The 15,946-nt window shown below is 33.8% G+C and overlaps 1 protein-coding gene across 8 annotated transcripts; it reads left to right on the top strand.

Annotated features, from left to right (window-relative positions):
* Window positions 1-676: 676 nt before the first annotated feature.
* On the top strand, window positions 677-15,936 carry LOC113521532 (zinc finger CCCH domain-containing protein 18). 8 transcript variants are annotated; one of them, XM_031912654.2, is made up of 16 exons: window positions 677-824; window positions 1,662-2,459; window positions 2,568-2,725; window positions 2,813-2,938; window positions 3,719-3,854; window positions 5,906-6,053; window positions 6,283-6,433; window positions 7,219-7,412; window positions 7,843-8,008; window positions 8,999-9,231; window positions 10,972-11,052; window positions 13,040-13,193; window positions 14,002-14,089; window positions 14,527-14,644; window positions 15,153-15,232; window positions 15,324-15,936. In XM_031912654.2, the coding sequence occupies exons 2-16, from the start codon at window positions 1,664-1,666 to the stop codon at window positions 15,461-15,463; spliced, it is 2,769 nt and encodes a 922-aa protein (XP_031768514.2). In that variant the 5' UTR covers window positions 677-824; window positions 1,662-1,663; the 3' UTR covers window positions 15,464-15,936. The 8 variants fall into 8 exon arrangements, with proteins under 8 accessions (XP_031768514.2, XP_031768513.2, XP_031768516.2 ...); XM_031912653.2 differs by having other exon boundaries at window positions 5,903-6,053; window positions 9,002-9,231; XM_031912656.2 differs by having other exon boundaries at window positions 5,903-6,053; window positions 10,987-11,052.
* The last annotated feature ends 10 nt before the right edge of the window (window positions 15,937-15,946 follow it).

Raw genomic sequence — 15,946 nt, 5'->3', positions numbered from 1 at the left:
CTTCTTTTTTTTCTATGTATACTTTGGTATAAAACAGCTTGAAAAAATGAGGGCGCCACTAACACATATATGGACATTTAATATACTAGACCTAAACACAAGTATTTTATAGATACTTTAGTATTATTATTATTATTTATTGTTTTTATTTAATGTTACACACTAAAGGTATAATTTGATAATCGCGATGGAATCGATGGGCGCTCGCGTTACCTGTTTGGAAAATAGGACATATCCAGAGATCAGTCAGTCAGTCAAACAAAAACGACAAATGACATCACTGGTTCTGAGGCTTATCTCTCTGACTTGCGCGCCGAGGCAGCACTAATGTATTATATTAATGTCCGCTCAATAATTATTTTTAGAGATAATATAAAACACTACAAAATTTTGATTCTTAGCAATTATCGCACAATTACTTGCTATCGCAACTTGATTGCAATATATCTACCTAATAAGAAGCGTTAGACTCATAGATACAGAATAGTCAATTTTAATTTTTGACATATTTTGTTTTACATAAATGCAATTATTGTAATTGTCAATGTTGCTTCTTCATAGTAATTTAGACATACTAAAATTATAGATATTGTGTTGATGAGTACGCTAGTGATTCGTCATTGCTTTTGATAGTATGATAGATAACTCTTATAAACTCTACATTGTCTGTGGTAGTTTACTTTGTTTAAAAAACGTAAGCCTTAGTTTATGGTTTTTATGTCTACGCTTCGATCTGAGAAGTTCTTTTGCGGCGCAAAAACTGGATTTTATTTAGATAATAGAATTGCATCAAGAACTTTTTCGTCAAATACATCTCAGTTAAGGTAAGGGCTTAAGTTAACCCTACGGAAATACTGGAAAGTGATTATTTATTATGTTCATATTTCCTTCTATATCACAGCCATGTTGAAGTAGTGTTGAATTTCTAAGTTTTCTTCAGTATAACGTTGTAAGAAAGTTAAAAGTTGTTCACAAATATATGTGACAGACCCAAGTTTAGTTTGTGTTGTGATTAAAAAAGTTGAAAGTCTTTACAATATGAAAAGTGTTATAAAGTGCCAACGATTCTTGCGCCGAGGCGTCATCTTTAAGGTAAGGCTGGATGTGTCTTCAATATACATCAGAATTCAGAACGTAGTATTTATAAATTTGGAATGAGTGACTTCGTCTTAAACAGAAGTCTAAACTTAAAGTATCAAAAGAAACAGTACTTAGCTTTGCCCTGTATATTGACATTCCTCTTTATGTTGACATTGATACACGAATTCTACGCCACGCTTTCGATTGATGTGTTGTTTATATAATTATTTTATTACAATAAAGTAAAGTGGCAACATATTTTGGTACTTTATTAAATTATTTTTACCTTTTTAACTAATAAAAAACCTGAGATCATGGTATGAGTCTTAAAGAATATCTTTCAGCATTATCAGATTCATTGATAGTTCTATTTTTATATTTATGTGCTTGTAATTCATTATTATTGATTGATAATGTGTGGTGTACTAACTTTAAATATGTGGTGTGTAATTGGTATTAAATGAAGCTTCCTGAAATAATACATACTTAATGGTATTAATCAATTATTAATTTAATGCTTTTTGGGATGGAATTGTTATTTTGACATATCACCTTCAAGAAATGCTGCCATCTGTTTTCAGGGATGGATTCTGAAGACTCTCGTGATGGTAATGGTGATGCCCATTCATCATCAAGTAGTAGCAGTTCCAGTTCCAGAAGCCATAGAAGTTCATCATCAGATAGGAGCGAAGGTTCTAAAAAAAATGCAAAGTCACCTCCAAGATCTCCCCCATCTCCTAGGTCTGGCCCAAGATCACCCTCCCTTGAAAGTCGCTCCCAATCTCCACCTGTACGGTCACCGTCATCTGGTAAAGGCCCTCGGTCACCAGATAATTTAAGTGGTGCTCATTCAGATATAAATTCCCCTGAAAATTCAATGCCTCCATCACCTGCAGGACCAAAATCCCCTGATCCACCTAAATCACCAAGTGATGTTGGTTCAAATATAGGTTCTCCTGAAAGACCTGAACAGTATTCTTCAGCACCTTCAGCTGGTGAAGGTCCTAAAACTCCTCAAAGTCCAAGTAGTTCTGCTAGATCACCAGGTGGTTCACCAAGGTCTCGTCCAATTTCACCTGATTCAGTATCACAGCCAGCATCTCCAATGACAAGGAATCCTGATGTACGGTCTCCGTCCTCGAGTCCATCACCAGATCGTAAGTCATTACAATCTTCACCAGCACGGTCACCTATAAAACAAAATGTTTGGGATGATGGGAGTCCAAAAGGAAAATGGAGGAGACATACAAAAGCTGAACAAAAAATGGTTCCACTCACAAGAAATCGTAGTAGATCAGATTCAAGTCAGTCAAGCAGGAGTTCAACATATAATAAAAGGACCAGTGTTAAGGATCCAGCTACTGAAGAAATTTCTGATGGTAACATGATTAATTTAATTCTTCATCTTTGAGCATTGCAGTAAATTATCATAATGATAAAAAAAAATCAAAAGTAGATTACAAAAGTGTGCTTACTTTGTTTTTTAGGTGAAATGGAATCTGATCAAGATGACAGAAAGTCAAGAAGTAAATCCACTACTAGTGATAAACAACATGGAAAGGATCTCAACATAAGTCATGAAGATTTATCTGATGTATCTGATTTAGATTCCATGGGACCAGAAGAAACAGATAAGGAAACAAAAGTAAACAGCTTGTTTTTCTACTATATATATAATTTTATAACACATTAAGTTTTATGCCTAATATGTGTAAATTCCTTTTTTATTTAGCCCAAATCACCACCTGCTTCTCCAGAAAATAAACCACAAGTCAGTGTTAATGGCAACAATAATGAAAGTTCACATTCATCTCCAAAATCTGACCATGGAAAAATAGATACACCGAAATTAGAAAAAGTATGTGTTCCACATTTGTGTTTTATATATATATATTTTAGCAGCTCTTAGAATGAGGCCAGTTTTGAAAAGTTTAGTTCTGTAAATTTATATCTAAACTTCTTTTATGATGAGATAAAATTAAGTTTATTGTAATTAAATCTAATAGGATGTTTGTAGGTAGGGCTAGATAAGTTTTAAACAAATCATTATTTATTAATGAATATTTTTTTGTTACTGCATGTGTGAGGACAAGACAACTGTTTTTTATATGTTTCATAAAATTAGTAAGTAGGTATCTATTAAGTTTAAATTGCCACTTCTCTAAGGACATGGTACATTATTTTGGAGATTGTACCTCTATAATTCATAGAATTACCAATTTATTTTTCTTCATTTACTTTTATTTTTTAAATAGCCTTAGTAAATAACATTTCAGAATTAGTCCTAATCTCAATACTATCCATGTGTGAGTGATATTCTGCTTCTGCTTAATTTATCTACTTAAAAATATTTATCACTTAAGTGATATGGGATTTAAAAATATACTATTATATAATATCATTATATATTCAGTATGTAGCAATTTATTATTTTTAAAATGTATGTCAATTTTTCATCCAATGTCTCTATACATATATAACTGGAAATTAATGAACTCGCTGTGTTTTGTCCTTTCCAACAATAATTGTTAAAGGATTCTGTCTGAAAATTCCATTAACATATTTGTTTAAGTAAATTTTAATTTAAATTTATAATATTAGAATTGAGGATCTAATATATATTTAATAATATTTTTAGGTGCCACAAGAAAAAACTAGTAATACTGAAGATGGGGAAGAGCAATTAGATTTTGAGGCTGAAGAAGGAGAATGCATAGAGCCTAAGTCTGTGGAACAACAGAATGGTGATTTGGATACAAAAGGAGTTGAAAAAGGTTTGAGATAAAATTCAATATATTATTTAAGAATTCAAAATATTTAGTATGTTAACCATTTTATATTACAGTTTAATTGTTTAAATCTGGGTTTTGGTATTTTTTTATATTTATAGTAAGCACAAGTAGATGTTGTTTGTTTAAGAATTAAATTCAAAATAAAATTTTACAGGTATATATTATATATATAAATAAATATGATTTAATAATTATTAATTGTCAGATTTGTTATATATATAGTTGGGGAAAAAAGTAATATTTGTTAGGTTTTCTTTAGAGACTACATATGTGGTTCTTCAAAAAGGGTTTATTAAGGTTTCTTCAGGCAACACGCATATGACATCCCTAGTGTCACAGTTGTCCATAGACTCCAGTGATTGTTTACCATCACACAGGCTGTATCCTTGTTTGCCACCTTTGTAGTATAAAAAAAACTATACATATTTCTTAAATACTAATAAATTTAAATTAGGAGTCGATCTGGTGAGTATTAAAAAAAAAAAAAGTAGATGTGATGCATTCAAAATGTTGAATATGTTTTTATTTACATAACATTGGTTTAGGATAGTATTTACAACCTGAAATTTATATATATGTTATATTTATAAATTCATGTTGCAGATGATATACTGTATCTAAAAAAATATTACAAAAGGCGATTATAGATGAGCCCTATCATTAGACCTTTTTTATCTTCAGTGTTTTTATATTATATCATGTATACGAGTTTGGCTTAGTAATTTTTATTTTTATTTCATTTTATTTATTTTTGTGGTACAACAACAGATTACATACAAAACTTTAAAAAATAGAATACAACAATAGCATTATAAGTTTGCAATCCAATTATAGTTGCACTCAACATTCACAGAGATGAAACAGAATAGGTTGATTTTTAATACAAAAAAGAATGAATGATAAAAACTACATACAAAATAAGGATCAAATACAAACTACCAAACTATGCTTATAAACTATTAGGTTAACAAGGTATGTAAATAATAAAAAAGTTAGTTTTGAGCAGAAGAATGAAAACTTAAATCGAAAGAGTTACGTCAATAATTAAAATCAGCACATTGATAAATAATAACTGTGTATTTTTAGTATCTATCGTTCTTCCATATGATTGCTACTTTCCTTTCATCGTTATGAAAAATATTTAGCACGAAAAAGTTATGAAATAAAGCCAGATTTGAAAAAGTCGGTATTTAAAACATATATTATATGTACTCTTATAAACATTTGCCTACTTGATTGTAACGTAATAAGTTTATATATATATATATATATATATATATATATATATATATATATATATATATATATATATATATATATAGCCTATGTTATTCGCTGATCACGTAGCATTTTATAGGTAAAAGAAAATTTAAAACAGGTTGATAAGTTTTTAAGTGCACCCATTACAAACAAACAAAACATTTTTGTATAGATAATTATTACCTGAACTGCAGTTAGGTATATAGGATAATATTTTAAACTGCAAAATATGAACTGTTGCTGTGCAGAATAGTTGATATATTCGAAAAATATTGCATAGTGAATCTACAGTTCTGCACTATTATGGATTCTGGTAAGGGCTTTTAAACTTGTACAGTGTAGTTTGTAAATTAGAAAGACGGTATGCTGCAGAAGAGCTTTATATAATTGCAATAGCCACATAGAAGCCGAGGATGGTTTCGTTGCTCCAGTTTTTGATCTAATCAATTTATAATAGGAATTATTAAAAGCAGGTAAATTGTTTCTCCTGTCTTCAAGATGAGACTGGATTATTGGATCGGTTTGTTGATTAAATTAATATAAATTTTATTTGTCAAGAGTAATAGGATAATATTTAAATTAGCAGAGGTAAAACCGAACCGCCGGTCCCGAGGCTCCTCACTCGAGGAGGGCGAGGTGTCAGACGAGGCCGAGCGCCGCCCCGAGGAGAGCGAGCCTCGCCCGGTGTGCAGGTTCTTCTCTCGCGGCGTTTGCACCTGGGGCGTCAGTTGCAGGTATTGTAATAGTATATATTGCGTATTATTTAACAGAAGAAGTGAAAGCTGGTCGGCGGTCGCGCGGTTCTTCGCTCGAGGAGGGCGAGGTGTCTGACGAGGCTGAACGACGCCCCGAGGAGACCGAGCCCCGTCCCGTATGCAGATTCTTCTCTCGCGGCGCCTGTATGTGGGGCGTTAATTGCAGGTACCACACATTCTGTGTTTATTTAGGTCACATTTTTAAAATAAATGACATATGTATTAGAATGATTTTTTGCACAACATATTTGGTGTAAAACTATTAAACAAATAAAACATAAGTAGGATTGACTACTTTCAAATTTAATACCAATCATTAGTAATCACAATCCTTACACTGTTTTTAGCTTTTACCAGAAGCCTCAGTAGCTACTACTGTTATAACTTGGTTTTAGATTTCTCCATCCAGGCGTGACTGATAAGGGTAACTACAACATGTTTGACGTTGTACGGGGTGTGCCTGCCGGCGCGCCTTATGCCGCGCCCCCACGAGACGTGGCGCCGCCCGAGTCTGCTTGGGAGCGCGGGTTGCGGACCGCCAAAGAGGTAAATAGATACTCTTTATTGTTTCCTCCAAAAGTTTACAGTAAGATATTTACAGTAGACTTGTAGATATACAAATTTTTATACAATATTATACTATATAAATAGTTAATTCGCTTTGAAATTAGGTTGCCCATAGCATAAATTTCGGAAACTACTCGACGAGTTTTAATGTTTTGAAAATGTGTATTCATCGTCATCACCATATCAGCTGTTAACTGTTCACTACTGAACATAGACCTCCCCCTATTGGGAGGTTTTGACAATAGTTGCCATGCTTGACAGGCGGGTTGGCAACCGCAGTTAGGTTTTGGTGATGTTTAAAGAGAGACACTGCTGTCCATTCCTCGACTATTGAGTTTTCTTAGTTGCTTATGATACCACGAGAAAGGGGTGGCCCATTCTATTCTGGTACCACACGGTATAGACAAAATGGATCTGGTAGCCAGTAGGCAGTTGAGAGCAAAACACAATTTGGTAGTTCTGCTAGTATATTTTTTCACGTAGGAGTTTAATGTGTTATCATTTTTAAACACAAACCATGGCTCATCTAATATTTTTCCCTGCCAACTAATAACTGTAGGACTTGGTTGATATTATACAAAACACAATCTAGGTGGCCAAGTTCTAGATTGCAAATGTGCTCATGAGCTTCAAAGATTTATTATGTTATTTATGAGTTTTTCTGTAATGCCCGTGGTGTTATTCATCTCTATAGGACAGTTACAACTTGTCATCAGGTGAACTGTCTGCTTGGTTGCCTTTCTAAAATAAAAATAAATGTTTAGATGTTGCGGATAGCGAACAAACGTAAAGAACAGGACATGGACTTCGAAGAGAAGAAGCTGCATCTGTCGGTGGGTGGTGTAGTGCACGACCCGGATGCGGAGCTAGCGTACGCGGCTGCGGCCGTCGGTGCTTCGCCGCCGCCGCCGCACCATGACCTGCCACCCGCGATGCACCGCGACCAAGACCTCTTTCGGTCAGTTTCACGCCTTACGTTTACCAGAGGGAGACTACAAAAGTTGTCTATGTGACTACTTGTGTCCCATTTGTGTTTTTCTTTTTTAATAGGTGATGTTAGAATGCTAACCCTTCTTGCACTATTGGTATATGCTGACTGGGCACTAGTGAGTAATATCAGATGAGGATGAAATCAAGCCAGTTGGTTCATCGTTTCAAATTTACCTAATAAAGTATATTGCTAGCAGTTGTTACTTTTAATTACTAACAATTGTTAATTCTAATCTTTTAACATATTTATAAAACGGAAAAAGATTCATCAATGCAGACTTTGTATTGACAAGTGTAGAATGGGGTGACGGCTCTTGATTTTGCTCCAATAACTAATGGTAGACAGCTGTAAAAAGCTGCTACTTTTTTTTATAAAAATAATAAATTATTTTGATCAGGCCGTACGGCAGCATGTACCACGGTCGGTTCCCGCGTGGTGCGATGGACGAACGGGAGCGGTACTACGAGCGCGAGCGAGGTTACGTTCGCGAGCGCGTCGGCTACGACCGCCCTCCACATTATGACGATCGGGTCCCGATGCCGGACGACGTCGCTTATCATAAGGTAGGTAACTGTCTGATCAGTTCGATGACTCTTCCATCAGTATTATGTATAGCTTGTTGTTTTCTCACTTTAACCCGATGGAGCGATTGGCTCTAGGCTAGCTCGCTACACCCCACTGCATCACCGATTTTTGAAATTACCAAATTTCGATTAGAGGTTATGGTTAAATGAGTTTATTATCTGCATAAATTAATAACCTACATAAATTTAATGAAAACGCCGCTGTAAATTCGAGTTATGTAACAGACGCTGTTGCATTAGAGCGCGGTACCACATTTTTGTTCGGTACAGCTTATGATGCATAAACGCTCGAGGGTATTTAATTTGTTTTTTTTTTTTTTTTGTATTTGTTATCCGATCTTTTGCAAAACAAATTTAGATTTTGTTATTAATTGAAATTTTTTTTTGTTCCCATTTTACCTTTTGTATAGAAATTGATGTGTTTGTTATTATAACTTCGTTGTTTTTTTTATATAAGTGGGTAAATATTTTTTTATCTCCACAACGTATTCATGTTATGTTACGAGCCATCTAACTACAATTGGCATCCTTATATGTGATTAAAAAAAAAAAACAAAATATAGAAGAATAAGTGTGACCTCATTTATGATCAAATTTAATTAAGTAACTATCAACCATCACAAGCACGAACACATCAGTTACACTTTTTTTTTTTTTTATATACAACTTATAATGGCAAACAAGCTGACGGCCCACCTGGTGGAAAGTGGTAACCGTCGCCTATAGACATGAGCAGTACCATGGACATAACAGAGTATACTGTTTCGCCTATGATACCTCCCATGCGTTGCCATTCCTGAGGATTCAGGTGTTATTCCTCTGTACCCTGTAAATTCACGCCATATCCCACCCTTCAAACCGAAACACAGCCATGCAAACACAACTGCTTCACGGTTGAAACACGAATGGGACAGAGGTACCCAAGCAATCGACTTTTGTACAAAGTCTCCCTATTTGGTGTATATTAAGCAGAGACGCGTCCGATCGTCGCGGGAGGTGATAGTGCAGCGCGCAGAAGTAGAGCGCCGGTCGCCGCGCGAGGGCCGCGAGGGCCGCGAGGTGCGCGAGGGCAGGGAGGGCCGCGAGGGCCGCGAGGGGCGCGGGGCCCGCGGCGACGAGTGGGCCGACCCTTGGATGCGTGCCGAGCCCGCCGCCCGCAGGCGTCGCCCGCCCTCCTCCGATGACTCGTACTCCTCTTCTAGGTTTGTATTTTTATACACATTAAAAAAAAGCGTCTTTACCTATGAAATAGTAGAGTGCAACTTGACCCCTCAGAGATTAATGCTATCGTACATATGAACTGAATGGCATCTTGTTCTTTCATATACTCGTACGTACTAGCGTAAATGTATCTACAAATAAATTCGTTTCGCTCTCATTTAGATAAAAAATTTTGTGTTTTTTACACGCGGGCTTAATATCATTTTTTTTTTTACGAATAATTCAATGGATTACACTGAATAATAGTAACTAACATGTTTCATGCAGCTACTGCAATGCATGTGTGATTTAGGCCTGGTTTCCTCGCTTTTTGCATATGTAAAAAGAGATATAGGAAAAAGGTGTTTATGTATTGTCATACAATTAATGACTGGTGAAATTGGCTAATTAGTTCTATTTCAATGAGTCATTTGCTTTAATTTTTTATTGGAAGGACTTTTTTTAAATAAATTGTAAATAATAATTATAATTCTCATAAGCAATTTAATCTAAATTAGAAAATAGTTGTTTTTGTGTAAAAATAATAAACATTTGATCAATTATTGTACTGTATTTGCTTTTTTGTACTGTACTGGCGGCATCATCTGCGTAAGATTCTTTGTGAACATTAATATGATTATTTAATTGGGCAAACACGTTTTATGCGATTTCACACAATATAGGAGTGTAGCTGTATTTTTCACATTATGTTATGATGGATAAACAAACAAACATGAATTTTAAAGATGACTGATTTTAATTCTATATTCGAAGTTAAAAAAGTAAAATATGGGAACTTCTAAGTAGTCTGTATTAATTTTCTAATTAATTCATTAACATTACATATAAAATTTATTATAAAGTTTATTGACCAATGATATATTGATTATTATTTAGAACAGTATTGTTTGCGAAAAATAATAAAACTATGTTTTTTCAGACAATATTTATTATATACAGAATTTCAATTTCATAGGTAAAGACCTATAAATACTTTAAATGAAAATTGACAATTTAAACTTTATAATTTCTTGCTCTATTCTCAAGTATATTGACATTTTGAAACATTGTATCAAAAATATTAAGAAAATCATTGGCATTACTAGGATTGGTAGTTTGGGTTACCATATTTTTGTGTTTGATTAATTCAAGTCATAGAATTATAAACAGTCGAAATTTATATATTTTGTCATTAATGATGGCAATAATTACTTACTGGCGTCCTAACGATGCTATTGATTTAAAAGATCAAAGTGGTCAAAGAGAAATTAATTTCCGCACATATTTATAATATTTAATTGATGTTTATTTATTTATTTTTCTATATAAAATTGGCATCACTGATTATGTTAATAACCAAATAAGTATATTTTCTATCTTTTTCCATAACATTTCAGACAAGGCGGAAGATAGGTTTTGTTTTTTAAGTCATAATGTCTTAAATTTTTTCTAAGATATTAATTTGAAACTTTGCTCCTCGCTTCATCCTTTTCCCCCTGCTAATGGGTTTTGCTTTCATAACAATAACGTCGTGGTGTTTCGGTTTTCAATCTGACGGATTTCATTTCTCTAAACTTCATTTAACACTGCATGCGTATCATCTGGGATTCGCTACTGATACTGATCATTCTGTCGTGTGCGTGTGTGTGTGCATGATGATGGAACGTGCGAACACTGTTGTGTTTGCATGTGTGTGGGCGTGTGAGTGTCCTCTGTCCCTTGGCGCTCCTTTGACCCCCCAGCTCTTCAAATTCCAGTTCGCGGAGTTCGCGATCCCATACGGCACGTCGTAAGAGGCGGGCGTCTTCTTCGTCGAGACAAAGGTGAGATGATTTTGAAACTTCCTACTACTAATACACTAGACAATTTACGCAGATGGGAAGCGTTTATCGTCTTTGTTGGTGGGAATTAAATCGTTACAACGACACGCGTTTCGCGTCGCGTTTCCGCACTTACGTCTACGCCTATTTTTTCATATCTCATCTGTATAATGTTTACCATTGAATCAATACCTCGTCTGGCGGTGCCCAAATAATTCCAACCTCATTTTTGATAATAATGTAGCTTAGTGTTCTCTTAAGACATTTTACGGGATTAGACATGAAGTTAAAGATGTCAATGACTGCATATTTAGAAAGATTCTTATATCGTAGTTACATACATACATTACATACATTTTACGTACCTGTTAATTGGTTTGTGAAAACTAATTCAAAATTTTCAAATGTTTATTTTATACCTCTCACAATTGCCTTTTTTCTAAAAAGTTAAAAAGAAAGACAAATGTATAAAAGTATATTTCACGCTAAATTGTGACGTCTTATTCAATACAAATGTGAAAATCAACTACGATGGTTGTATCTAGGTCTTTATAAGAAAAGTTTAGAAACATGACGTCACACGATGCTTCAATCATGGCTCCCCGCGTTTCGTCTCTTATAAATCACAGACAAAAATCCGAAATTTATTTAGAATTATTATTAGAGTATTATTATAATTTACCTTAATGAAAAACATTATTTTATACTTATTCTTTACCTATAAACTATAATATTGAGCATATATTTTACTGTTACAAATGTTAAATATCCACTTGACTTTCGATTCTGTTTCTCAGGACATACTACTGTACCGAGTAACTGAAAAATATCCAATTGTAGTACAATTACTACAATTGTATATTTTTTGGTTCTTTTTTCATAGATGTGAATGATGTGGTATCGTCGTTCCTGGTGTACATTGTATAACACGAGTAACCTGATGTTTAGGATATGGGGATGTATTTATGAAGTTATGTAACAATTGATTGAAATCAAAATTATTAACACCCTTTTATAGAGGGTTCTATCAGTGAAACTGAACATTTTTCCTAAAAAAAAAACAAAAATTGAAAATCAACATTTCCTTAGAATATACCATACTAGTTTGAAAGTTGGACGAGACGTGTTAGTATGGAAACTTAATATTTTTTGTTTTCAATCTAAGTTTATTTGGGACTTTATTAGTTTCACTGGCAGAACATTCTTAAAATTAATTTATAGATTTAAATTTCACCTAGTATTTGACATTTATGCAAGTTTGATTAGAAAGTCAGGCAATTATGCCTGTATGGCAAGGAACATGTGTTTTTTTAAATGGGCTCTGGTCTGTTCTTAGGTTCTGTCTCTTCTATATCAATGTTATTTCCAATGATACTTTTTCGTAATTCTATCTCGAGGTTATGATCTGTTTTCTAGCCTAAAAGTTAAGTTTCTCCAATATTTTATGCACAGACTATTTGACGTTAATTTGAGTAAATGTAGTTTGTATTAGTTTTATTTGTGTACCAAATCATATCTCGTCTTATGATTTTAATTTGTGTTATTATAAAATAAAACCATTTTTAATTTTTTCCATAATCACACATTATTTATGTTATCATTATTAATAATAATTTATTCATATTATCATATCACGTTACTTGTAAAATAAGCAATTTGTTAAGCAAATATCTTGGATAGTGATACCGAGTTTTTGTTTCAGAATTTGAATAGTATCTATTTTTAAATTAATTCTAAAAAAAGTGGACCAATATTCGACTATATATAATTACTTTTAATGAGATTTGTTATTCTAGTTATGTATAAACATAGCTGTAAGCGACTTTGCCATTAGCACAACAAGTATCCTGTGTCAATCCAAGATATAATTATATAGTTATATTCTTCTGTCTCTCAAATTTCATTAAATTATGATCGAGTAACAAACACCCAAACATCTTTTTTTTCACATGTCGACAAGATTGATATGAAATTCCATCATTGACTGCAGGTTGTCACCATCGGTGATAGTCCGCGAGCGACGCATGGCATCTGCTCGCGCTACCGCCATGAACCCTCCGGCGCCGAGGAGGCGAGCTCCCTCACCTGCCGCCACGCGACAGCTCGCTGCAAACCCGCCGCCGCCTGCTTCGCATAGACACAAGGTATCTATTTATTAATACCACAATTATATTATATATAAAAAAAGTACTTATATATTACTATAAGTTGTCCAGTACCCATTCTACACATTCTGCTTAGTTTGTGTTCTGAGAGACTATATATTTTATAACGTTTTTGATAGATACAAGATAAAGTATAGAATTTTATTACGAGTTTTTTTTCTCTAACCAGTGTATTGTGCTTTGTTCTTTTAGTTCACCTCTTACAACATTTTCGAGATGAAATGGAGACACATTGTATTCTTATTGCATAACCTATTTCAATTAATAACTAGTTTTTACCATCGACTATATATTCACTGACTAAGATAAAAAGTAGCCTATGTCCCTAGTGATTGACTAAGCCCTTAAGGCGACAAGAGGTGGAAATAAATATACACACTTTCATATTTATAAAGTGATAGTGACAAACGCATAGCGGAAATGGCGTTTGAATTCTAGTGACTTGTTCTCCTTACACTTAGCACGTTTATATTGAGGAAAAATGTGTTATGTAAAAACATTATTCGCACTGACATCGTTTTCGGTGTTGCCACTCTTACAATTTAATCAACGAATTATACCATATTCATAGTCGTGTTCTTGATGGTCTATCTTAAAATCTGGTGTATGTTTTATCTCGATCCGCTATTTAGGCGTAGTCTATTTAAGTGGTTTTCCTACTTCTGAAATTTATGAATAATCTAATATGTATGAAGTAACGAGCAAAAAGCTAGTTATTAATAAAAATGGTGTAACTTGATAATAAAAATAGTATGACTTGAGATATAATTTTCGTTATAATGTCTAGGACGAATTGGATCCATATGGGCGCAGCAAAGCATCCAGTCGCAACAGAGACCGAAAAAAATATTCGAGATCATCATCATCTGGTTCAGGTAATATTTACTTATAATTAAAATGACGAATTAAGTAATAAAAGTGGTAATAGTATTTTATTAAATAATATTTTATTGTATCAGCCGTTAACTTTCCACTGCTGAACATAGTCTAACCCATAAGAAGGGTTTTGCCAGTAACTGCTACGCTTGGCAGGCGGGATTGGCAACCGCAGTTTGGTAATGTTTTAAAAGGGATGTTGCTGTCCATCCCTCGACCATAAGCTTCCTTAGTGGGCCCTTACGACACCCACGGGAAAGGAAGGGGTGGCCTATTCTATATCGGGGCCTACACAGCTTATTAAATAAATACTTTTATGTAATAATATATTAAATACTACTACTACCGATTTTTATGCAAATTAATTCATTGTTTTAGCTGCAAAAGCGTAACAAAGGGATCTCTGCTAATCATATTATTGTGTTTTATCTTGTAGAATCGTCATCATCATCAAGCGAGTCAGAGAGCGAGTCACATTCATCATCCTCTTCGGGTAGCTCGGGTGCTCGGCGTGCAAGACACGCGAGGCTCCTCAACGCTGCCGCGAGGCCTAGGTAAGTTTTTTTTAATATCTATCCCAGCCCAAAACATTCTTCTTTTTTTTTCAATAATAATGAAATGAAACTGACGGAAATTGAATAAAGTAGAATTTATTACTATTTTTTTTTTTTTGTTGATTACGAGCGTGTGCGATCAGTGGGCTTACTTTTGAAATAAATTCCAAAAAATCAATATTGGAATTGAAACGTTTCATATTCTCGAATTGCAATAATCACGACATAATGATTCCATACTGTTCTGATAGATGCATATTAGTGCAATTTGCCAATGCAAACTATTGCAAACCAATCCCAATTTTATTTCCTAATTGTTATTTCATAAGTGCAGTACAAAATATCGTTATTAAATTTAAGAATAGGCCTGATGATCGTGATTGAAAAGAATGATATTAAAAATATTCATTACACATGGTTTTATAATATAGTAGAAGTTGTGTCAACTATGCTAAAAATATGTCATTTTCAGTATATTGGCGTATTTTTATAGACAGCGTATTTGCAGGTTAAATACAAAGTCGAGTGCTGGTTTAGCAGTTGCAGTGTCGACCATGGCAAATAAAAAGGAAGCGCCAAGTGAGAAAGGTAAGTGGATAAGATTCAAAATAAAGTTGTAGCATACATAATTACTTTTCCTGGAATACTTCCAATTAATAACCAAACAATGTTTTTTTAGAATTGATCGGAAAAAAACGTGCAGCAGCGTCCCCACCGAATGCAACGGCAGCTAAAAAATCTGTCTCAAGAAGAGAAGAACTTTTAAAACAACTGAAGGCTGTCGAAGATGCTATAGCTAGGAAGAGATCAAAGATATAACTGATATCATTGAAATGATATGGAATTTTGTAGCTTGTGTATAGTTCAATAAATAGCCGGGCCCAGCTTTAATTGCAGCGACAGATTGTAACGTTACGGGTTTGTCGTCGTGACTTATTTTAGGCCTATCTCGTAATTCATGTTGTGTAGGAACATTGTAATTTGTTGAGGTCGTACAAATAAGCATTTAAGATATTTGTGATGTATGTATATAGTCCGTTATAAATCATGCATTGTCTCTGATCTGAAGTTATAATTCTCTTGACTTGGCATTTTTACGATATGTAATTTATTTCTTCTTTTTAATCTAGTTATATGTATACGAAAGAGAAAAAAGAAAAATTTTGACTGAGAGTTAAAGTGGATATTTTCGTATTATTTGATCATCACAAAACGAAACCCATGTTAGTAGGTTCTTAGTAATATCAGTGTAAGAAACAACAATAAAATGAATACAAGATTTTATAAAAATATCTATGTTTT

This window comes from Galleria mellonella, unplaced genomic scaffold (assembly GCF_026898425.1).
Source record: "Galleria mellonella isolate WM207_F2 unplaced genomic scaffold, CSIRO_AGI_GalMel_v1 utg55, whole genome shotgun sequence".
Classification (NCBI taxonomy): Eukaryota; Metazoa; Arthropoda; class Insecta; order Lepidoptera; family Pyralidae; genus Galleria; species Galleria mellonella.
This window is presented reverse-complemented; position numbering and strand designations above follow the sequence as displayed.

Bases quoted from the DNA above. Each gene is read 5' to 3' on its own strand.
- LOC113521532 (XM_026907079.3), top strand. From the start codon at position 1,664: ATGGATTCTGAAGACTCTCGTGATGGTAATGGTGATGCCCATTCATCA. The intron at 2,460-2,567 runs GTAACATGATTA...TTTGTTTTTTAG, and splicing joins TACTGAAGAAATTTCTGATG to GTGAAATGGAATCTGATCAA. The intron at 8,009-8,998 runs GTAGGTAACTGT...GTGTATATTAAG, and splicing joins ACGACGTCGCTTATCATAAG to CAGAGACGCGTCCGATCGTC.